General features: G+C 40.5%; 1 protein-coding gene and 1 long non-coding RNA gene across 4 annotated transcripts in view; one reads left to right on the top strand and one right to left on the bottom strand.

Moving 5' to 3' along the window:
• Positions 1 to 460: 460 nt before the first annotated feature.
• fgf10a (fibroblast growth factor 10a) lies at positions 461 to 24,334 on the bottom strand. The gene is made up of 3 exons (XM_077585495.1): positions 23,270 to 24,334; positions 5,142 to 5,245; positions 461 to 986 (listed from the first exon to the last, which is right to left on the bottom strand). The coding sequence occupies exons 1-3, from the start codon at positions 23,736 to 23,738 to the stop codon at positions 789 to 791; spliced, it is 771 nt and encodes a 256-aa protein (XP_077441621.1). The 5' UTR covers positions 23,739 to 24,334; the 3' UTR covers positions 461 to 788.
• The window catches only part of LOC144063706 (uncharacterized), a 79,128-nt gene continuing 57,686 nt past the window's right edge, over positions 3,885 to 25,326 (top strand). For all 3 annotated transcript variants that reach the window (XR_013296623.1, XR_013296624.1, XR_013296625.1), the window contains exons 1-3: positions 3,885 to 3,948; positions 4,036 to 4,088; positions 4,180 to 4,297. This is a non-coding gene — a long non-coding RNA (uncharacterized LOC144063706). The remainder of the gene's footprint in view (positions 3,949 to 4,035; positions 4,089 to 4,179; positions 4,298 to 25,326) is intronic.

The raw sequence follows: 25,326 nt of genomic DNA, 5'->3' as shown, positions 1-25,326 counted from the left end.
AAAATGGCCGCTCCATTAGATGGATAAAAACATGTAGATATTGCTGCTTCATTTAAACACAAAATTAATCAGAATGCTGTGTTTTGACAAGTGGGGAAATAACATTTTCTTATTTGACTTTCCTTTCAACAGGATACATGAGATAACCAAAATGAGTGTCTTCACTTGTTGAGGTCCCCTAAAGGGCAATTTATACTAAATAAAATAATGATGATAATTAATTAGCACAGCTGTAACAAGAGGACCTAAAAAGACAAATGACTCACTTCAAGTTAAGGACAAATATATTTATATATTTATTCAGGTTTAAAATGAGTAGTATTCAAAAAGGAAAAGCGTAAATGGTTTCAAAAAAGACATTCAAGTGTCTTTTTGTTAGCATGTATTTGTTCTTTCTGTTAAATATTACACAAAATAAATAAATTCAAAGAAAACTTTTGATAGAGTTTGATTTGTTTGGTTTGCTGCTTTCTCAGCCTCTCCCTTCCACTTCTTACCTCCTCATCTTCTTTCCCCCCAAGTCGCTGATCACATTATTTATTTCCCCCCATATATCCTACTGTGCCAGCGTGCTTTTATAAGTTAGACCAAAAAAAATAGCATATACATTGTATAGCAATATACCTTTCTATAAAAAATAGAAGTGTCCTCATCCGAGAGATACGGAATGTCTGTAGGTTTCAGTCCTCCGGATGCAAGCCTTCAGTCCAAACAAAGTCCTTCTCCAGATGCTCAGCAGTCTGCAGATTGAAGCTTCCCCTGGCGGATGGATACACCCTGTGCCATCATCAGGGATGCACCACAATGGGCAAGAAGTGAGTGGTTGTGTTTTTCCTCCTAGTCTTCTTGCCCCTCACAGCTTTGCCGTTGGCGTTGAGTCCCACAAACATGTGCTTCCTCTTGTTGCGCCACTCGGCAGAAGCGTACGTGTTGTACTTGTTCTCCTCGATGCGCTCGATCAGGCGACAGTCCGGCCCAAAGTCCCTCTGTGGAATAGAGGCAAAGGTGTGAAGGTTGGAGGATGATACATAAATGATGTCGAATGGCTTTTATTTGTAATGTTTTGTCACAATGTTGCTGGTGTAAGACATGGTGGAATTCCCCCCTGCCCCCCAAAAAACAGTTTTTTTTAAATGCACATTTTGTCATTTTTATTTTTGTAAATAAAATACCAGAGCTGGGCTCTTCCGTCTGTCTGTCGACAGGGGTTCCTTCTCAAAACGTGTATTTTTTTTCTCGAGGCTTTGTGTCATAAAGCACTCGCCGAAAATGTGGGCACTCACTGAAAAGTAGGCATCCGTCAGCAACGGGGCGGCGGAGACGTGGAACCGCTCACCTCTGGAACATATGACCCTAACTGTTTTCCTTGGTGGACCACAAAATGAAGCAAAGTGATGATGCTCTGACCCCCAGACCTTGGGTTTGACACTTGTGCTATAAATGCTTTCAAATTCAATTTATTTTTCATAGAGATTTGGTAGCCCCTACAGACCCTTTCTTTCTTTCTTTTTTGTGTGCTATATTTGACTTTTTTCCCACATAATTTTTGGGGGAATTTTTTTGGGGTGTTATCTCCTGTTTTTAGTTGTCAAAGTGGACACCAGGATAATATGGCTGTAACGTGTTCTAAACTTACCAATCTTATATGCAACATTTTTAACATGAACATCATGCAAATCAACTTGCGATTGTGATTGGTTAGTTAAGATCCAATCATGAGCCAGAAAAGTTGACATCATCCAAATTATGCGTTTTATTGGTTTAGACACACGAATATGTCATGTCCATTGCAACCATCTTTGAGTCTAAAGGGGTTAAGTTACAAAACTTGAATATCGACGCCTTCTTAAAATAATCGCCTAAGACTAAGTCATCATTTTCCAGGAAGCACAAAAAATGTAACCATTTGCATCATGAGGAGATGATTTAGGCAAAAATAAAAAAATATATACATATATTGCAAAAATTTAAAAATAGGACTTAGGTAATTATTTTAAGAGCGACGAAAAGCAGAAAATGTTCTATAAATGCTTTGGAAATTACAATTTTTTTTTTCCAATTTATTTTATTCATATATTTTTTTAAAGATTGCCTGGACCATCCATCATCGTGAAGCACTTTAATGCGGACTCTTTCAATTTCAGCAAGCGTCAGTTTAACATATTTGTTAAGCAGTTATTGATTTATCAAGTACATTCCTTGCTTTTATGATTGTATTTTTTGTTTCATTTCAGAACTTTAAACATGTCCACAAAGGGTATTTGTAAATAGTCCAACTCAATATCGGATATATTTTGGACAGTTTAGTGTAACGCATTTCTTGATGTCTTATCAATGGTGAAAAGCTCCTTCAATTTGATAGAAACTAATTATTTTTGGCTCATGCTGTGTTATTTTTCACTTATATCAAAGATAATGGACTGTGCTGGTGAATAAACTGTTTTTAACCATTGTTCAGCATAATAGGGCAGACTCCTGGAAGTTTTTACCACATTTGAAAGAGACATAATCTGGCAGCATGAGAGGAAAAATATGTTTACTCAATCCAAATGGAATACATTTCAGTTGTAAATGCATTTGCGTGTGCTATGTAATGATTCACAAATATTAATTACATCAGTACCATGATAGCAAGTGACTGCACAGAACTTGATCGCACATGTTGCCTTAATCATCATTGTTCATGGCAGGTTTTCTGTCACAATAGAAATGCAACCATGCTGAACCTTTAAATCCTAATTGCGTGTGTTAATCTGGCAATAGAATGAAACAATGATTTCATTGGATGCCTCCTGGATAAAGAAGTCAGTGTTGCAGGGCCATCGAGTGTAATCAAATGCCAGCCCTTCGGGCCTGTGCGAGTCCGGCTTGTGTTGCAGCGGAGCACAAGCCCACGTCATGGGAATTCGGTTTGGGGGGCCGTGCAACAGAATGCCTCTTTTTCTATTCTAGCGGGTGTCATTTCATCTGCGCCGCCGCCACTGCTCCGTAGAGACACGCTGAGAGTTGCCTCTCTTACATTGACGGAGGGAGAATGAGTGGAAGGAGAAAAGAGATGAAACAAGGGCTACCCCCACACCCACCCACTCCCCAAAGAAACTGAGGGAAGAATAGAGAAGGTGGAGGATTGTGTTTCCTGTGAATGGAGTGAACTCACATTGACTAAATTTACTTCCTGTTGCTGGAAGAGATTGTAGTCTTGCTAGCCCATTGAAAAAAAAAAAACATCACCGGCCCACTGAAGAAGAAAAAAACATCACCGACCCATTGAAGAAAAAAAAAATCACCAGCTAGGATTGACTAGATATACTAACTGACCATAATATTAGGTACACCAACAAAATCTACTGGTATCAAACATAAGACAAGTCTATATTTATGTGGGCTACACACATGCCATATTTGCTCTGAATTTTCTTTCCCTTCCTGTTAGTCAGCAAAGGCAAGGCCCGATTGTAATATCTCTTTTCCCAGCCTTTATTGACCCAAGGTGCAAAATCTTACCATCCACCACTAACAAAAAAAGTAGGCCAGTATTCTGAAATGATGATAATAATGTAGTTTCAGTACAGTTCACTCACAAACTACTACTTAGTTTCCGTGGGCCTGTTTAGTTGAACATGAAGCAATATTTCTGTTATAGCAATATTGTGCTATATGTGCACAGTGTCACTTAAAATGATAACATAAAATAATCATACACCATGCAATAAATAAATAAATAAATAAATAGATTGAATTGAATTTGTTTCATTTGTTTAATACAGCTCTTGCATAAATGTGTGGTTGATATTTCTTTTAATTATAACATGAATCCAATCCTAAAGGGTAAATAAAAGTCTCTTGTAACTCTACACATTCATTATTCGCTTACTGTTTTATTTTGAAAATCTTTGAAACCGGAAGTGATGCTTGTGAGAAAAGTGGTAAGTCCTGAAATGAAGAAAGGTAATGATCTTCATGACGTTTAAACGATAAATACTTTAAATACTTCACACACTTGTTGTTGTTGTTTTTTTTGTTTTGTTTTTACAGTGTGGCGTGAGCAGCTGGGGAGTTTTGCCAATGTTTGACACTCGACTGCCCAAGTAAGACTACAAGCACACCTGTTAGACGTGGATGGACATTCATTAGCAGCAGTGTAGCAAAGCTAACACACGTCTTATATTTGATCATAAGGGGGATTTGAAAGAGGTTCTTCTCCACTAGCGAAATTACAATGTGTGCATTGTGCAATCATCTTGGTCACAAAACGGAGGAGGAATTCATCATCATGCCATCACAAGTTGGATTTAAGGTACAACTTTTGCTTTTTGTTGCTATTTATGAGTCACTATCTGTGGGCACGATAGCTTCTTTGGGGTTTAAACTGTAATTTCAAAAAGTGAGTCCACCGATTATGGTGTGAATTTAAGTTATTACAAGGCAATTTGACTTTTTTTCCTCTTTCAGTTGTTCCTAGGACCAAAGTTAAGTTTAGTTCCAAAATCCAATCCTGTGATTTTGCTGTCTGTCAATGTAATTTGTCTTATTTGTGTTGAATATTGACTTCCATTTTTATTTAGAAACGTCTTTCAAATATGGTTGTAATTATTTTGAAAAGAAAACATACAGTATATTAAAAAAAAAGCGTAAAGAGACCCAAATTATTATAACTATTTAATGATGTTTTTCAATTTAAAAAAATGAGCTCAGTATTTGTGAGTGAACCAAAAGGAAAAGGTTCACATGTTGTGAGTTCTTTTAAAAGAGAATCCAGTTTTCTTTCAGGTCAATATCAGTTCTTGACACTGGACATTTTGCGCAGGGTCAAAAGCATATAGCAGTAACTGAGCATATATACTACATTTACTGTTTTTCATCTGTTAGTTTTATATTAATGGGCTTGAAGTGAACAAGGATGTCTAGTACAAAGCGAAATGACTCTGGGAACATAAAGTGTGACCTGTGAGAAATGTGAACTTCACTTTGTGAAGTTTAACTGAACTGCAAACCAAACTAATACCATATCCTGACTCCTGAGGTGATATCAGTTCATAAAATGATTCAGAGCAGGTTTGTTTGGCGTGTTCACATGCACAAATTATGGTGTTTAATTTATTTGGTTTGCAGAAAGGAGGGGGGTTAAGCTATAAACTCACCGCGCCGTACAGCTCTCCCTTCTTGCTGATGGCAAGATAATAGTTGCTGCTGAGGCCCCTGATGGCCACAACTCCCACGTCCACCGACTTGATCTCCAGGATACCTGGTGGACAGAGAGGCACCTCTTTGTCAGAAACTAGTTAGAGTCACATGATTGGCTAGTTGCAGTTGATAACAGGGAGTGAAACTGAATAATTATTCGGACAAAATGTGTGTGTGTTTTTTTTTTTTTTTACCATTTGTGTAGTAAGTATGAAGTTGATACTCATGAAACTATAAACAATGCTGTATTGTGCTCGCAAGTTAATATTTTTTAATGCGTGCCACATAATACATTATGATATTGTAGTTCCCCTTTCTGCCACAATCCCGTAGATCTCCCATAATCTCTCTCGTTTGCTTGCTCTCTCTCAGATTTCAGCATACGTTGCACTGTACTGAGAATCTCGTTGCCTACTGTACTAATATTTTGCACATTTCCATGCAAGTAAACTTTATTGAGCGCGGCTAATAAATTAAAAGCTAATTATAGTGGTGGTTGCGGCAAAAAGCAGTGGAGAGAAGATAGCTGATGTTGCACATACAGAATCCTAATTCCTCCATCCGCCTTCACCATCTGTGAAGGCATATTTCTTTTTATTATGGTATTGTGTGTGTATATATATATACATTCTAATTTTTTTAATTTATGTATAGACAGTATATGTTTATACAGTAATGTCATTTTATTTCATTTTTTTATTTAATAAAATTTAATTTTAAAACAGAAGTTCATACACTGTCTCATTTTACAATTCGACTTACAAAAAGCCTCTCGGAAGTCGGAACCTATTGTGTTATAAATTGGAGACTACCTGTACTGTTTGAAAGTTTTTTCTTTGCGTTTGTACACACAACGTTCTGTACATAGACAAAATGTACACTTTGAAACCTGTTTTCAAATGTTTGCATTTTCCAAAGCACTCTTACTGAAACAACATGCAGCGAAAACATGCAATTTTATCAATTGTCAGTTAAAAACATTGTCTTGTAATGGGTTATTGAGATTAAAAAGTTATGCCTCTTTAAGATATGCAGATTTGAAAAATCTTAACCTTGCCCCATGCTTTATCTATTGTTATGAAGAAACTTCTTGAAGAAATACAGACTTGTATGCATGCATACGTGAATATAGTTACGCAAATCACTAGAACTTTCCATAAACCTCCCTCTTAAACCTTCCCCTCATGACGCATTCCTTGACCTAATGTATTTTTTATTTATAATGAATCAGGTACGAGCAACCTCTTTAGCACAGCTTGTCCTTGCCTGTATGTTTCTCGAACAGTTGAGCAATTGTGCCACATGTTAGATGTTTTTACCCTGCGAATGTTAGGAACTCCGTGTGTTGAGATATGCTTGAGCTGATAATGGCCTCTGTGATGCTCGTTCCGTGAAGACTGTTGTCTTTTCTTGTGGTACTAGGCCAGGGGTCGGGCACACTCGGTCCTCGAGGGCCGGAGTCCTGCAGGTTTTGGATGTTTCCCTTCTCCAACGCAGCTGATATATGATCAGCTCATCAGCAAGCTCTCATAAGCTTGGTACGATCCCGAGACCGAGTTTGCCCACCACTGTACTAGGGTCTTGTGTGCGTAATGCATTTTAGCTCTTAGTACTGTGGATCAAAACAGCGTTTTTTAAACTTTTTACACCGAAGTACTGTTCTACTAACTGTTAAATGAACTGTTCATAAAAAGTCCTATAAAGCCAATTTAATATTTATGGTAACCCTGGTAAACCAATGTTGCATTATGCATAGTTTGAAAATTAAAATTGAGCTTAAATGTAGGAAAGTAAAAATACTTCAAGAATAACTCAACACTTAATCAACTTGCTGATAAACTGTATAAACTGGTGTCTACAAATGCTTAAAGCTTGAGTTGGTGGCAGAAACCGTGTGTTTGGTGCCATCTTAAGGTTAAACAGAAAGATAAACACAATTTGACTGTTTGTCACTTGTTCCGCATGACGTAGTCGCCCCCGCCACCCACCGGCTCATTCTCGTACACGCCTCCTTAAACGGCTTCTTAGTGAGTTGCCGCTGTCAATCACAGCCAGACAGCGCCAAACCATCTCCCCATTCACAACCCAACGGTCCTCCAGGCAACACCACCTTTGAGCTCCGATTTCAAATCTTAGTGAGGGGTCAAGCAAGAGTCTGACTTCTTGTTGAGTAATCCTTTAAATTGAATTGAAATGTACCTCACTGAAAATTTGAATTTAAATTGTATCAACAAGCAGTTTTTAAATACAAAATTTGCATAAAAAGTTAAATACAACTGAACTGCACTTAGGCAGTGATTTTTGTCGCATACCACTAGAGGGAGCCATGGGAGTTCCACACTTTGAGAATCACGATTGCAAAGAATTGCTCAATTTACAATAACATTTACCAGATTAAATGTTTATCAGCCTAACTCACAAACAAAAGGTAAATAAATGGCACTCCATCCACCCTTTAAAGAGGTCATTTCGGACATATACTGTATATATATTTTTTGTCTTTCAATGCCTTTTGGTATTATCACAAGCTTCATGACTTCTATGATTCCACAAAATGTTGCATGAACCTTTAGATTCTGTGGGTGGAACCCAAAAAAAAATAATAACCCAACTTTCGTCCTCACAAGTGAGCCCCAGTCTCGCATCATTCCTCAGCCTGGCCCGTGATCTTACAGTCGGACCTCAGAGTGGTCTCTTGCCCTGTGCTCATTCGTCGCTTTGCTCGCTGGCTGTGCACCCTGGGACTGAGGTGTAAGCCAGGGAAAAAACTTTTTTTCTGTCTTATGTTTGTTTTTCTGGCAAGGGGAGCACATGTATGCAGGCAAGCATATGAACGGGACAGAAAAAAGCGCTCCGGCTGCCAGGCTAGCAAGAGGTCATAGCGTGCGTATCGGTTTTCAAGCCTGAACCAATTATTGGTTTAAGCGGTGGTCAGCAATGCCTTCTTCTCTCATCCTAAAGTCGGTTACGCCATGCCATAAAACTATCAGGGCTTTCAGAGGATTAACTTGGGGCCTGTAGGAAGCAACCTCGCAGGCAGATGGAGAATTGGTGAAAATAAAAATATTGTGTGATTTCATGCTGGTTCTAGGGGAGTACAACAAAATCAAAGAATAAACGCTCTTCATTTTCTTCACCTAAATCAGTCATTTCGGTACAGGTCTTTGGTCTAGAAAATCGCTTAATAGCTTCTTCTTGCTTTTAAGACAAATTACTTTATTCGCAAATAATGTGCCATTGTCGAGTGTCTGTGCTGTCTAGTGATCGGCAGAGTAACCATGTAATACTCTTCCATATCAGTAGGTGGCAGCAGTTAGCTAGTTGTGACGGGACAATCAGTGATTTGTGGATATGTCAAGTGGTGGTGACTGTTGCATTGTGGCTAGCGAGACGAGACGGTGACAGTGATGGATGGAGGCGTTTTTGAAAAGGAAAAATGCTAACTCCGAACTGGACCCTGGACATAATTCGGAAACAGAGGAGGGTAAGAGTAGAGGTCAAAAGGAAGCAAAGACGGTTAGCTAAAGACTGAGAGCTGTTGAGGAAGAGTATACAGTATTGTGTGTGTTATCCTTTTAAGTTGCACCACAAGTGATAAAGGAAATTTAATGAAATGTCCATTATTAGGATTGAAAAGAGGGATAGTTTGGGGACCCTTAACAACCAATTGTACTGCTTGATTTGAATCTTACAGCATTTCTATAGTTCTCTTCGCGTTTGTGCACAGAATAGGATCGCAATGATATGCAGTGATGATGTATACTAGTGTCATATTTGAAGTCACTTCTTTCTGTTGTGCCTAATCTCCATAACTGCACTGTAAGCACTACCACAAGATTTCCAAGGGTAGATCAATTTCTGGTTTATTGTCTTGATTCTATTTTTAGCTTTCCGAGAAACTGAATGAGTACGCCAGGCAGCATTTTTTTTTCTTCCCAAACTGTATTATCAGAGTGAACTAGTAGAATTGTGAATGGCTTCAGAACAGTATCACTTTGACCTTTGTCATTGTTTGAGGAAGAAAAAAAGACCAAGGCCGATAAAACTGAGTATAACGAGGAAACAGTTCAGCTAGAGAAGAAGCAGTTTTCAATTCAATTTAGCTAAGTCAGATATATTAAATGTCATCCATTTCCACCAGATTTCTACAATGTATTTTCTATGTTCTACTCCATTTTCAGATAGTAATGTGTACCCTCTAGTCTCAGAGTGATTTGTGTGATGGCAACAAGTTTATAAATTTCGTTCTGAACCTTCAGGAATTTACCCTCTACGTGTTCATGCTTTTCTACATATGTTTCATTGTACAGTATTTAAAATATTAACTGGGATGTTGGTGGTAAGAGCACATATGTAAACTATTATTCTGTCTTGCCTTAGTTAAACATTGTCCCCAAAGCATCTTGTCACCAGTCCAATCCATATATTCCCATCAATAAAAGTCTACTTTTGTAGATCCCAAAAACATTGGCGGCTTTGCAATGACATGCGCAAAAAGCACCACAAAACATCTCATCCATCAGCCTCGATGTTCTATCTTGCCACAGCACAGCAGACATTTCTATCACGTGTCAAAATAAGGTCTTTCTGCGAGGCGCTAAAGGCTGCTCCACCTGTTCAACCCCCCTTTTACCCCATTTGATGTGGTTTTGAGAGGACCAAAGCAGTGTGCTCTTTTATGACACAGTCACAACGAGCAACCCGTCGGCAGAAATAAAAGTCCGGCTTGTAACAAAAGGCTTGGATTGCAACACGGCACATGTAACAGCACAAGTTACACATATAGGCAAAAATGTTCATGTGCTACTCTTTTTTTTTTTTTTTTTTTGTCTTAATGAGCCCGGTCAACACCTTGCCTTTTTGACACATACTCATTTATGTGGTTTTGTTTCTGAAAGGGGCCATGAACTCCCTCCATGTGTCCTCTGGATCATAGCCCGGCATCTTAATTATCTGTGTTTTAAAGGCTAGAAAAAGCACAAATAGCTCAAAGTTCACCTAATAGAAAAGGCATGGCAAGACATCTTCCTCTAAATACACACTGCTTGCTACCATAAAAAGGGGTTGGAGATTCGACTTGTAGCCAACCCCCTCACCAATGCCGACCGTAGCAAATATGTGACACGAACGGAAAGTAGGTATTTTATGTTTTCTGTTAATAATATTGCACAAATACTCAAGCATCAAACATAGATAATGTAAAGGCAGTGTCTTGAAAATCAGTAATATGATCATGTTTGAAGACTACAAAGGGAGCAACAGTCATTTCAAACAACGATGGAAGTTTTATTGTTATGATTGGTTCATATTTAATTTTAAACTTAATTGCAGTAGTGAGATTTGGGTATGGTTGTTTATGTGGGGATCATGGTGTACTCTGGCCAGTGCTTTATTATTCGAAGAAATCGTAAATCTGAGACACTAAGTTTCTGGCGATAAACTAATTTCTTATTTAATCCTCCACACAACCTTATCGAGAATACAAATTATTTATATATATATATATATATATATATATATATATATCCGCTTCAGATATACAGGAAGATGTTTTGGTGTATGAAGTACTGAGTGCAAAAATTGGACCTTGTAGGACACACATTGCTCAGTGCACTTTTACGAGATGTTTTAAGGATGTCTGCACATGATGCTACATTGGTTTACATGCAAGCTGTAAATAAGTCACCATTGTGCTGCTTGGGGATAAACTTGATACCATCAATTGCAATTAGTTAAAATTAAACATCACTTTCTCACCCCAATTGAACCATGCCAGATCTTGTTTTGAATGAGAGTGACACCACCGCCCTCTGTGACAACTTGTTTAATCCGTACTTGAACTAAAGGAAAATATAGGTGGTAGTGTAGAACTGTAAAACTCAGATATTTCTAAATTGGTACAACAATGCTACAGCAACTAAGTTGTTTTTGTAGAAATGTAGAACTCATTTCAGCTTGATGCCATACCAAACACTCCTTATAAAACATGGATATGCCAAATTACTGTTTTCCTCAAGACCAGTTGAGTCACCACAAACCCAAAGCTGGAATGCTATGTACATTAAATGGTTGATTGATTTCATATTGACGATTGGTTTCAGTACCAACCATTATTATATTTGACACACAATGTGTTACATAGCTCATTGTTGCTTCTTCAATTGTTTTATTACTTTCCCATGTCTGGATTTGTCATGTATGGTGTGATTCAGAAAACCTCTGTGGTAAATAAAGAAAAACAAAGTACAGTTATTGCATAACCACACCAAACAAAATCACATGAGCAAAATTCCACATGATTTTGTTTGGTGTGGTTGTGGTCTGTTTAAAATATCAGAAGTCGCTGGTCCAAGGCAATTGTTAGTTAGAATTACACCACTTGAAACGGTATAAATTCAGATCACCTTCCTCAGTGCAGCATGGCCACTGCCAGTTATGTCACATACATTTTAAAGCAGCTCGGAGAAACCCAATATAAATTCAGGGTTCTGTTAATGGGGAATTGTCAGAGAAGAAATGTGAGGGGGTGCAAAAAAAGAAAAGAAAAGTGTAACCACCGGAGGTTTTGCCATTCCTGCACCATAGTTGACTTTGTAACATGATAAAGTGACAAAGCTGCCAGTTTCTGTCAAAACATTTCACAGGCCTTCCACGGCAGGAGTTATGTTTTTAGCTAATGTGCTGTGACGGTCATCTGCATTTCACACATTTTTCATTCGCCCCTCAGCTGCCTGTTGCGGTAAGAGGTGTTGGCACTAAGCTTTCAGCTGTAGAAATCTAGTCATTTTACACCACAAACCTGACGAACCAGCAACTTTATCGCCCTGTATATATGTTTCCACGTACTTGTATGTTTACATTAGGCCTAAAAAGTGCATTTCTTAACTCCTACTCACTACCCTGATGAAATTACCTTTAGTCTTTTGAGTACAATGAAGCCTCAACAACAAATTTTTCCACATAACATAGAGTAGGGTGACCATATTTTGATTTCCCAAAAAATAGGGCACTCAGCCCAGCCTCGAGATACGTAAATGACACTCAGTGTACTCAAAGATGCCATACATTATAACCATTTTAATGTGCGCCTCCTATGTACGGGTGACCATGTATCCGCTTTAGGAGTGCAGAGTGCTACCAGTGAGCCAAAGTTCTTGGCCACTGGTTCAGCTTAGGATGTTATTTGAATGCTCAGAAAGTGAGCTATGTAAAAAGCTGATCTACTTTTTTCTTTAAGAAAAAAAATATTAATAACAAAGACACAAAAAAAAAAAAAAAACAATTTCCCCTCCCTTATACCCTTTGCGATGGAGCTGAGATCAATCCGTGGGCTACCAGTCACGGTAACAACATGGTGCACTCTGCCTCCTATTTGTCCCACAATAACAAACAGACATTTTCACGATTTTATGAAAACCCACCGGACGCCCGGACAGGAGGTAAAAATGTGTACATATCCGGGAAAAGGGGTAATTTGGTCACCCTAACGTAGAGTATTTCTTTGTTAGAAATATAAACACAACAGATTTCATAAATTCTTTTGGGTAAAATTAGATTAGTTAATTGCAATTTATCTGATCATACACAGTCCAACTATATATACAGTATAAATATTTTTTTTTTCTTTGAGAGAGCTCAGTATTGTTCATTTTGGTAATCTTACCGATTCAACATGTCATCATCATTGCTCTCTCTTTTTTTGTTGTTGTTGTGCGTGAGTATGTGTGTGTGCTTATTAAGTCACCTGAAACTTATTAAAAATTTCATACCTTTCACCTAAACCGAATACTTCAGAATCCTGAGAGTCGTGAAGTTGTCAGGATACCCGAGGAGTGATCAAAAAAAAAGAGAGAAAAGTGAAATCCAGCGCCGACCAGAAACCACCTACTACACACAGGGTTACATCCAGAATCTTTCACCAACCCCAGAAGTATATAAATTCCAGTAAATTATAGAGACCTCAAGAGACTAAAGAAAAGAAGGAAGGATAGATGAAGCAGAGTGAGATCCACAGACATCAGCCTCCACTGATTCAGAGACCAGAGGAAGAAGCAGATTGTGTTTGAATTTCGGTAGATGCTGGTGTGGTGGATCTGGCATGCATGAAAAACCTCCACCAAAGAGGGGAGCCGTTGACCCCGGCCAGGACAGGGCAAGCACAACCCCCCGCCAGAGCCCCCCAGGCCTCGGCAGCGCCAGGGCACAAACTCCGGGCCCCACGGGGGCCACCGGCGAACAAACGCAGGAGCCTGGAGCGCCTCCTGCAGAACTGGGCACGGTAGGCCACCAGTACACCCCCCCCCCCCCCCAGCACCCCTCCCCGATCACACCACCACCCCGCCAGCCCTCCAAACCCCAACCCCCAAATCCCGGGGACCCCTCCGTACCCAGTGGAATCGTGCCAGAGAGGGGCCGGATAGCGGAGTAGCTGGGGCACCCGCGCCAACCCCACCTCCAGCCGCGTGGTGGGACGGAAAGGAGGAAGGGAGCACCGGGATACAAGAGGCGCCCCCGAACCCTAGGCCTGGCGGGGAAAGGTCCCGGTCGTCACGCCGGTGTGCCTAGTGAAAACTAACCGTTACTGAGTTCGCCAGCTCGCCGACTGGCGAACTTTTCCCCTACACCGTAGATGTGACCCCACCCAGTGTATATACAAGTGTGTGCGTGTGGTGCCTTAATATTGGGAGCAGGTGAGATGAAGGAGAACACAGTCCAGCTATATAAGTGTATTCAATTGTTTTAATTTGTTATAGATTTTATTGCAGAAATTCAATGTACTACCTACACTTTGTTGCACAGATGTTACACATGCAGACATGCAAGAAGTGATGTCAGGGTGAAGGAGCACAATAACAGTATTGCATCCATTCGACAAATAGAGCAGTGGTCCCCAACTACCAATTTTCTGCTCGGTCTGTGGGTCATTTGGTACCGGGTTGCACGTTGAGAAGAAATCCGGTCTGTGGCACAAAAAAGGTTTAAGGGACCAATGATCTAAAGTAGCATCTTTCTAACAACTTGTTGCCTCAATTAATGACCCTTTGAACTACTATTGTTCTGAAAAAGTAAACTACAATGCGCCATTATTTTTGGCAATTTTTGGTTGCGGTTAAACTATTACTTTTTCATGGTTGCTAATATAGAGGGTCTGTTGTTACTTTTTTTTTAAACTTTTTTTATTTTTATTTTTTTTACATCAAAGTTCTCTCAGACTGCATGAAAACATTTTAGGCATTACAATGAAAATGAACCATATGCCGGTTAAATAATTTTGACACATTGTCTGTGTTCATCTGACATTTCCACAAAATTGGTACTTGAGCAAATTGTTAAAGTCGTTAAACATGGCCATTGTTTACATGCAGGGTACTGTAGATGTGAGACACAGGTTAATTAGCTGGCATTCCTGGCTGCTCTGTTCTTCCAGGCCGGTTGTCCAGATGCTTCCCTGGACTTTACTCGGAGCCCTCAGCGCTAACTTTGATGACTCCATTAAGAACCTCACTTTCATGCAGGCTACATGAGGCGGGGGCGTTACGACGGTGAGGGAATGTCGGAGAGTGGGAAGCACATGGTGTCTGCATGGCAGCAGCTCTGGATGTTATCCATCACAGATGCTGTTCTTCGCCTCCCACTGCTTTATTGCCCATTAATTGTGCCGCTTCACATACTCCACTTTGTAACGCAACAATGACACTTTCGGTATTACTCTTTCGATGTGGAGAGACTGACAAATGGGCTAAAAATATAAATCACTTCTGCAAGGCATGGCACGTTGGCTTATACTAACTTTGATATCATTGCTACCATTATTAAAGTCATGTAAAAAGCTGCACAGAAAAAGGAATATCCTTATTTTTTTAACTCTGGCTGTCTTTGAACTGAACTTTGAAGGCATTGTACGAACTTCATATTCTGTCTCTCTACCATAAAATATCTCTTACGACTTTACCGTAACAGTATGATATCTCAGTGGTTCTCTTTGGTTGTTTGTTGCCAAACTGGATGATTTGTTTTTCTGACAACTTTACATTTTGGGATTGTCAAGGCTTTGTCGGGATGGGCCAAGAATCCGAATGGGCGGTATTTGTAAATCAACTCAACGAGACTGTAAAACATCAGGAATGAGAACCTGCACATGCTACTGTGCTCAGAAATCCAACTCGCCAGTCAAATAATCTTTGAAATATGCCGTTACAATCCTAAAACCTCATTGAAGATCGGGTTTTTGGCTTAATATTATGAGTGTTTCCTCCCAATCCAGTCTGTTTACATTATGATGATAGTCTGCAAGAATTCTGTGCATAATATAAACAATAAAAAGGCTTCCCACAAATGTAACATTCTTTGGCATAATAATCAACTTCTGATGCTTCTGCCTATTTTCTGTTTCTAGTCCTCCGCAGCAGCACCTCAGAAATGTGATTTTCTGCCTGCAACGTTCAAAGCCAGAAGCGCTTTAACATACATCTTTAATAGGGACCCCCTCAACTTCAGGACTAAGCAGACAAGAGCATTAATAAATGTGATTCTGTTACATACATGCATGTCTTTATGCTGACTGGGCTTAAACAAAGTCTCTGTATGTTGGCTTCAGTGAAACCACATAGCATTCTTACTTGCAAGGATGGTCAGTATTGTGTGGCTTTTTCTTATGAGCGTGTTAAATGGTGGTTGTTTGGTGGGTTCCAGTAAAAGAAAAGAGGTCATGAATCAAGTGGCATAATTTGATCCAGACTTCAGCTCGCTTTCAAAACAAGTACTCGGTGTTAACTGCTTTGAAAACTGTTTAATTTGACTTAATCTTTTAGGTGAAAACTGTCAGATCATGTAAATTGCTTCAGTAATTTTGAAATCTGCTCGGCTGATAGGCGCAAGAAATGGGGAATTAATTGCTGGTTAATTAAAGCATATCATAGCAAAATACCATGCAGATGTTATCCTTGCGGCTGGTAGCAGTATTGGGCTGGCATCAGTGCAATCTGAATGGACTGTTAGCAATGTTCCAGTGGTGCCCAAGCGTAGCTGAGTCAATTGGACCTTCTTACTATAAAGTGCAATATTTTGGTACTGTTTAGACAGCCCTGTGATCTGTTGCTAACCATTGCATGGTGTGCCCCGCCCCAGCTTTGGTCCAGTTTCAGCTGGATCAAAGACGAATTCCAGCTCATCCGCGACCCTGATTGGGTCGATCGCTATACAAAATGGACAGATGATTAGACTGATAGATGCCAACTTGTATTTTTCCATTGTTACAGCCAAGTAGAGTATACTGTATTTTTCAATTGTTGCTTCAGCACTAAATTAACTCTTTTACTGCCAAAGACGTTAAATGACGTTCTGCAAAAACCTACGGCGGAGCGCCAAAGACGTTAAAAGACGTTTTTTTTAAACGGGTGCTGGGAAGGCTTGCGGAGCTGTCCTGAAAGTTTCAAGCAGGTCTCGTGAGCCTAATGACTATTTTTGGCCCCTAGAGGGCAGCGATGACTGTCTTTTGACAAGATCGGGTGGGCGTCAGTAGAGGCGGAGCTAGAGCGTCGAGCAGGAGATGAGAATGTTAGACAAAGGAAAAATGGCGACCGGTTGCGGCAGCTCACGCCCGAGCCGTTTTTTTCAAATTCGAAAAGCATCGACCAACGATAAAGAGCACATTGATGACGACGACGATGATCATCATCGATGATGATGATGACTCCGTGGTTGGAAAGCATTGACGCGGCAGTAGGAGACGTGGGGGGGGGGAGCTAGATGGCTGAGGAGGAGCACACGGAGAATGGCGCCCCGTTTGCAAGCAGTTCTACACTTACAAGACTAATGGCATCGACCAACGCTAAAAGGGCACATTGATGACGACGATGATCATCATCGATGATGATGAAGGTGAATCCGAGCTTGACGGCGAAATTGGAACTGCTGACGCGGCGGCTATGACGGCGTCATAAACGCGGAGCACAACCGAGCACGCACAGGCGGACGTTCAATCGGACGACGGAGAGTGCCCCGAGTCCAATGCATATTCATCGGAGGAGTGTGTACAGTCTGCTACTTGCTATTTATTCCTCGGAAAAAAAGGAAAGTGTAACGTTTGCACGCGAAACGGACAAATGCGAAAGTGAAAGTAAACTGTTGTGCAAGTCCTGGCGTCTCCTTGCACGCAGGAGAGCGTTACAAAAAGAAAAACTGTATTTGAAACATCCACATAATTGTAAATAGTACCACAGTTGCACACATTTGTAAATAGTTTGCGAAATTGTTTTGTCAAATTGTTACACTGTTGAATGGAAATAAACGTATTTTGCAATCTAAAAACACTTTTTCATTGTTGGTAAAAGCGTTTTTATAGAAGTAAAGCACTATTTAGGTGTTTGTGGCATCATTCATGGACAAAAAGAAGTGTAGAATTCACTAGAGAGCATGAAATAACATCGTTTCACAAAAAGCTGTTTTTCTCCATTTTTTTTCAAAACAGAGAATTTCGGTGAAAGTAACCATTTTCTATTGTTGATTACTGAAGAACGGAATAAGGTAGAAACAAACTTTTTTTTTCTGATGAAAGATGAGAGTCCAATCTTTCATTTGTTAGTATGTGTGTTTCCATAGTCCAAACACAACATTTTCTGTGGACCTTGAAAGATCAGTCAAAATGCTTAAATCGGCTGGCACTGGCGACAACCCGTTTTTGAAAACGTCTGGCAGTCAAAGAGTTCATCAAAAAATCAACAATCATTCATACAATTCTTAGCAATCACTTAGTCAACTAATCGATTTCAAGTTAGTTTGTCTCTCAGCACCCAATTAACTTGACTAATGTGCGCCACAACCTGTAACATAAAAGTAAATATACTGTAAGCCATCTGGTTAGTTTCAGAGGAGCAATTGGCGCAAATATATGAGGAAGCGTGTAGGTAGTTTAGATTTAGTGTATGTTTTCTGAACACAGCTGAATGTAATTGTTGACTTTGGCAGCTTTTGGACGAGTCGATGGTTTCAGTGTTTTCGGAGCAAGCTTGCCCCGTGACGTTTGCACACCACTTTAATTTACTGAGAGAGGAGTCCATGAAGATGTCAAAGTAACTTTGAAGCACAAGCAACGCTGACACTAACCTCTGCTGCGTCCCATAGCTCCTCATAATTCTTTTTTATGGGCCACACTGATACTTTTTCCCACGAGAACCCTAAACGCTCATCAAGTAGAGAAGGGTGAAGTGGACCGCCGTTGTAACAGAATAAAGAGCTATATAATAGGGACGAATTGGAATCATTTCAGGAAGATATTAGACAACGTACAAAGCATAAATGGATTTTTGTATTCCATGTCGTTTCACTTGAAGATGCAGTAGTAAAACAGAGGTTGTGCTATTTGCTATTCAAGCAGAATTTTTAGGGAACAAATATGCTTATAAGCAAGTTTGAATTGGTGTTGTGACTTTGCGCAAGACCACAGCAGACGACCTGCAATTGTCAAAGGGTTGAATCGGCATGTGTTTTTTTATGACCTTGCTCAAAAGAACAACCAGTTACATCAACGTAACAAGTATTAAATGAAGAACAATGTGAAAAAAGAACAAGCTTTCACTAGCAGACGTGAAAGTGAAAGTCTCCTGGGTCACCCCTGTTGTTAGTTGTGAAATTTGACTGTTTTTACAATCTTCTATAACAGTGGTTGACTGTGTGTAGTCCTATGTAGTGAATTGAATGGGATGCATTTTACCACACCTTTGTCATTTGCGTTAAGCATGTCTTATTGTTTTGACATTTGCAATAAATAATACTTTCTATCAATTGAGAATGTTGTGAGGTATATCTCATAATCTAATCCAGAGCTAAAGTTTGACCCTGGAATTGATTACTTCTGTCACCCTTATTTTTTAAATGGGATAAACTGTTAATCCCTAAATTGTATCCCTCAATGAATTTTATTGTTGTAGATCAGGGGTGACCACAGTTTTTTTTTTTTTTTTTACACGCGAGCTACTTATAAAATCACCAAGTCAAAATGATACGATCTACCGACAATAAAAAAAACATGTTCATTTATAAAGAACAAAATGAAGGGGTGGGTGTATGGATTGTTGAATGCTATCTGTAAAGTAAAAGCAACTACAGAATGTTTCTAGGAACACAAAGTATATCTTGTATAACTGCATAAACTCATCCTGCACTATGCAAGTGTACATTTTTGTCCTTACTTGACACTGAGGACTTGCATTGGAATTAGCTTTTAATGCGCAGTGCAGAAATTAGCTGCTGATAGTAAGCCTCAAGCGCACTTTCAATGATCTTCAGTCATGCTGGAGAAGGTTAGTTATTGTTTTTATCAACAACCTGAAAGTGACGCTCCACATTTCTCTTCCTCGGTGTAGTGATAGTACACCAGCAGATGAGGCAGATGCTTTTAGAAAATGAAAGAAAAAAAATCATCCTCCCTCTCTGCATGGAAGTACTTGGTTTACTAATAATTGTTGTATTTTTTTTTATTAGGTTTAGAGTATAGTAGACAGAAGAAATGGTGTATGTAATACTGGCTGCGCATGTCAAACGGATGATAGTCTACTGATGTCTACTATGATTGTTCATATTTTTGTTTTTAACTCATTGACTGCCATTGAGAGGCAGCGACTGTATACATATATCAATAGTAGAAAACTAGGAGGGTTTGTGAATTAGTTAATGCCATGGGATCGACAAGCACCCCCTAGGCGATGATTGCATATGGAGCTTCCACTATCGCACTTAATCCGAATAATTAGAATATCATTTTGACAATTACATTCTCACATTAGTTCTCCATATTGTAAAATTAGGATTTGTACACACAAGGAGTTACCGGTACTTTTCCATCAACAAATCTTTCTGACTGTGGGTCACTAAGTAAGGGTCAAACCGGGTGGGGTTAGGGTGTTAGGGGGCACAATGGTGTAATTAGCATAGAGGTGGAAAAACATCCCCTTAAATGGGAACATAAGAGCCTCCACAATTCGGACTGTGTTCCAATTGCTTCCCACCAGTGGCGTTAAAGCATGCATGAGTGTGAGTTTTCAGCCTCGCCGGCAGTCACCCATCCATTGTTGGCTCTTGTTGTGAAATCAGTTGATCACGTTGCCGCATGTTTAGAATACAACTGCAAAGTCAGAGTGATGTACTGCTCTTAACTGTGACAACATGATTACCAAAAAATCCGGCCACGGAGGAGATTCATGACCCTAAAACTGGACTTAAAACGTCTTCATCACCTCTGACACCATCTAATGACGCCCATTTGCAAGCTGACCTCCTGAACATTACCAGACTACAAGAGCTTGATAACTCCCTGCAAAAGTCAACTCAAAGTAAGCACTTGGCTCAAAACTTGTACAGGCTCAACACCTGAGATGCTGCGGTGTTGAGCAGAGTTGCTATGTTGCATTACTGTGTGTGTGAAAGCTTGCTTCAAGCTGTCTCACTGGCCATGTGTTTTTAATGAGCACAATCAAAAGAACACATTTTAGCATTTACAGTACATGCAGAATTTTGAAGCTCTTGGCACCGGCGGCCACAACCTGTATGTTACTTACATTTCTACATATTTACACGAATTTATCTATATGGCTTTTTACAAACAAGCTAATTGACAACGTAGTCCAGATGTGCGCTCACGTCTAGAAAAAGTCACATGCCAAATGATCATGTGAAACATCACCACAACATCAGTGTTCTCACTCAAGGGAATATAGCGGCATCTTTTTATTTGAAGGCAGCGATTTGTTTGGAGCGCATGCTAAATAGCTGGAGGTGGTGCATTAGCGTAAACATACATGCAAGCTTGTGCACAGATGTGCGCACATGTCAAAGCATGATTCATCCCGTAGAGATTCCTCCCTGATCGTCAAATCATTTCCACTTGTAGAACGTGAGGTTACAACGTTATATATCTGTGATCATGCCATGATAAGATCTGATTTATCTTTTACTTTTCTATCTGGCCGGAAAACAAACTACATGATTGATTGGACCGCTAATACCATGACCTGATGCTGTTATGGCATCACTGACTTGTTGCACTTTTAAAGCACAGTGTGTGCATGTGTGCGTGTTACTTCAGGCAAGAGGAGGAGGAGGAAAAGACGCTAATTGAAATTCCTTCAGCCATGTCTGGCAGAGCCTTGGTGTCTGAGTGGCACACGCACACACGCACACACACACACTCACACTGGTTCATGCCCTAATAAAAGTTGGCTTTGCCATATGGAGGCCATGTGCAAGACTGGCCTCTCTGTGCCCGTGTGTATCTGCAAGTGTGTGTCCGTGTGTGTGTGCCCAGCAGGAGAAGCTTGTACAGCACCATAGAGAGATTGATTGAAGTCTGTGATGAAAGTGTGTGACTAATATGAAGACAAAGACCTCAGTCCCCCGCCCCTTACCATGTTTGATACAGAAATACAGTACAGGCAGAAGTGATATGTTAGCGTTCAGTCACACTAGATGCACCCTCAGGCCATGGACTTTGAGGCAAGAACATGAACCATCTCTCTTCCAAATGTGTTCATGTTCAGATGACATTTCTTTCAACATTAGTATAAATATTTGGGATGCAATGGCGATATCACAATATTCAAATTTCCACAATATCGTCGTCCTCATGTTGTGATATTAAAAGCAGCACATCTGTTCAAAAGGCCAGGTTGTCTTCCATTTGTGCAGTTTCAGCACCCTCTGGTGGTTATTTTTAATTTAATTAACGTTTAATTTAAATTTGGCATATTTTGGCCAACTATGTTTAAGACCCATGCAAATTGCCAGAGAAAGGGGAAGTTCCTCCACAAATTGAACAGGATTTACAATGTGTCAGTTCATTAACTGCCTCTATATTAAATGTTATTAGTTATTGTAGGTCGTTTATGTATATTATGTGTAATTATGACCAGAGCTAATTAGCATTGTACTGTATAGACAAAACATTTACACACAATTGCTTATCTTTGTTTTATTTGTATTTGTAATTTTGTTTTACAGAAATCACCCACATACACCCACACAAATTAAACCGCCCAAAGCGAAAACCTGGTCTGATTACTCACTACTGTATGATTTAACCGGACATACTGTGGCGGTTATCACTCCCAAAAATCAGTCATACCAGCAAATATTATTCAACATCTACATGAAAAAACATTACTTTTCGCCCGCTTCAGCCGATCACAACATTGTAAGCTATATAGATCATGATACTTTGCACCGCTGAACCAGTAGGAACACACGACAATGAAATGACTGGCCAAGCTATTATGTACAAAAACACAATATTGTGCTATTTTTTAACAATATTGTGAGTTTTCATACAGTATAATGAGCTTTTTTTTATCGCCAACATCCTCACAATACTGTGATAATTATTGTATTGTGTACAGTGATATCGTATTGTGACGTTTGGATATCGTTACATCCCTAATAATTATGATCTGATGACTCTTTTAATCACGTCACAGTTGCCCAAGTTGTCACAGTTGCCCAAGTTGCGGTGTCTTATGGTGGAGTTGGGGTCGGTCTGTCTACTGAATGAAAATGGGCCTGAGTAGAGCACGTGTTCGGGGAGACCCCTCTATCCCGCACATTCCTCTAAAATCACACATTATATAAAACTCTGTGCTAATAAAGAGCATTTTGCCACATCACGTGACCTTATATTTAACTCTGACTAACTAACTCTTACTGATGGTCTGAAATGTCATTACCATTTATTGTTCTGATTGTTCTCAGTGTTTTAATGCACTTTTATCCTCATACACATCACTGACAGCAACTTTGTTTGTTGGAGGGAATGAACAACCGCTATAGCTGCGGGCAAGAGGGAAATCAATGTCTGTATTTAAAGAAGTAGTGATAGCAAAAATAGATGACTTCCTTTGGGGTAATTAGTTTTAAATTGGATCCAGTGGATTGTCTCTTTGTCTTCCTGGCTTACTGGTTTTATTTATACCCCAACTAGGGCACATGTTTGGCGTGCCCTGTGTGGCGGCATTGTAACAGGGTAAGATTGAATGTAGTGAATGGACTTGATTTACAAAGTCGTTTTCACTCTTGAGCTGATTAAATATAAGTGACTTACTGCAAGGGTCGTCCTCACTTTTGGTGCCGTTGACTTTCCCTTTCTTATCAATGCGGAGGAAGAACTTCTGGTAGGAGAACAGTTTCCGCCGGCGCACGTCCCCCTGCAGGTGGTTGTAGCTGCTGCGCACGTGGCGCCCCACCACGGCGGCGGAAGACGACGATGATGATGATGACAGGTTGGTCGCCCGTGGCAACCTGGCGGAGGAGGCATGCAGAGGTGCCGGTGAGGAGGACGACGGTGATGATCCCTGGGAGACGAAGGGGAGAAGTGGGCTTTCTCCTCCGGCATTATGGCTTTCGTTAAAACTCGGGGGTGCAGGAGAAGACAGGGGCGAGGACGAGGACGGTCCGAACAGGAGAAGCAGCAGAAGGAAGATGAGCGAGAGGAGGTGCGGCGGGGTTGCGTGGCGGGGGTGGGAGGAGAGCCAGGCGACCGGTGCCCCTTGTGTCACTGTCCATCTACACATGGTAGTGGAGCTGGAGGAGCTGTGGAGGTGCTCAGGGGCTGGGGCATGCTGAGCTGGGGGCAGGGAGAGGGTACAAGAGCGGGAGAGGCCCCCCTCCCGTGCTTACAAATCTCTTTCGGAGGCACCCACAAACTCGCCTCACGGTATTTAAATCTCGAGAGGTTGCAGGATGATACGAAACCACAATGTTGGACTTTCTTCACTGTTTATTCCTCACGAGCTCTTTAGGAATGTCTGGACATCCATAAGTCAAATCATGCACAGCCTAAACCAACTGTGGTGGTGGTGGGGGGGTCCTCCGTCCTCCCGTCCAATACTTTACTCCCAATCTCCCCCCTGAATTCACTGAAAAATCCTTAACATGCAAAAAGCTGACTCTTACAATTTAAAATTGTAGTCCACACACGTGGTATACTCTCCTCTAGTCCCAAAAGATGGATACCATGTAGTCAAATGATGCTCTTCTTTTATGTCACTAATAAATGGGAAAAATGTTTTTTGTTAAAAGTCCACCAGAATCTCACACAAAGTAGAGCAGGAAAAAGTTGTGAAAGAATCCAAAATTCTTTATGAAGTTGCTTGAGTGCCTCTCTTGCACTCGCTTCTTCGAGTGTGAGCGCTTCGAGCAGTGCGTTGCTTCTCTTGTGTAGCTCCCTCTCTTTTTGGCCCCCTCCTACTTCGCTCTCTCTCTCTCTCTCTCTCTCTCTCTCTCTTTCTCGCTCGCTCTTGCTCTCTGTCTCTATCAGCTGTGCAGACTTGAGCCCCGTCTCTGCTTTCACCTTATTTATCTGTTGCAGCCCCCCCTTTCCCCCACCCCCCAAACACACACACCACCCCTCACGTGCCATCTCTTAGTGTGATTGGATGTCTATGGAGCCCACTAGGCTTTGAAGAACTAGGTGCATTTGCGTGTCTGGTTGAGTCCGTGTGGAGGGAGATCTGACACACCCCTCTTTCATTCCCTCCCCTTGTTTTTTCTCTCTCCTCCCCTCACCAGGGCAAAGCTCGCAAGCTGAGCAGAACCCGTTTTTTTTACAAGTTGTACAACCTGCTGTCATCCATGACACAGTTTTTTCCTCCATCTTGCATGGCAATGGTCTGAGTTGAATCAAGTTCATCTCATCTCAGATACAATCTCGCGATTTCTGTACCTGGATCATCAGGAACTTTAAATGTCAAGATACACATCTGCCTGACACGCTGCATGAAGCAGGTTCTAACTTCTGAGTCGCAGCATTTCACCGTTCAAAAATCCAGGTGTCCTGTCTGGCTTCAGCTTTGTTTAATTTCCTTTTCACATTGTCAGACAATGTCGCTTTCTTCTCATCTTTTCAAAGCCCCCCGCCTTTTTTCCCCGTTTTACTGAGTGATGCAACTGATAGAAGATAAATAGGGTCGAGTTGCTGTGCTCTGCTGTTGTTTCCTCCTTCATTGTGTCGTCCATTCTTAATCCATCATACATGACTCGCTCTGCTGTTTTTAATATTTGTTATTTTATTGTGTATTTTATAAATCTGCACTGCATCATACTGACAGCCGTTTTAATTTGTTTAGCTACATGAGAAAATCTAAATATTAAAAACAGCTC

Source organism: Vanacampus margaritifer, chromosome 14 (genome assembly GCF_051991255.1).
Source record: "Vanacampus margaritifer isolate UIUO_Vmar chromosome 14, RoL_Vmar_1.0, whole genome shotgun sequence".
In the NCBI taxonomy this organism is placed as follows: Eukaryota; Metazoa; Chordata; class Actinopteri; order Syngnathiformes; family Syngnathidae; genus Vanacampus; species Vanacampus margaritifer.
Note: the sequence above shows the minus strand (reverse complement) of the source record. Positions and strands in the feature narration are given on the sequence as shown.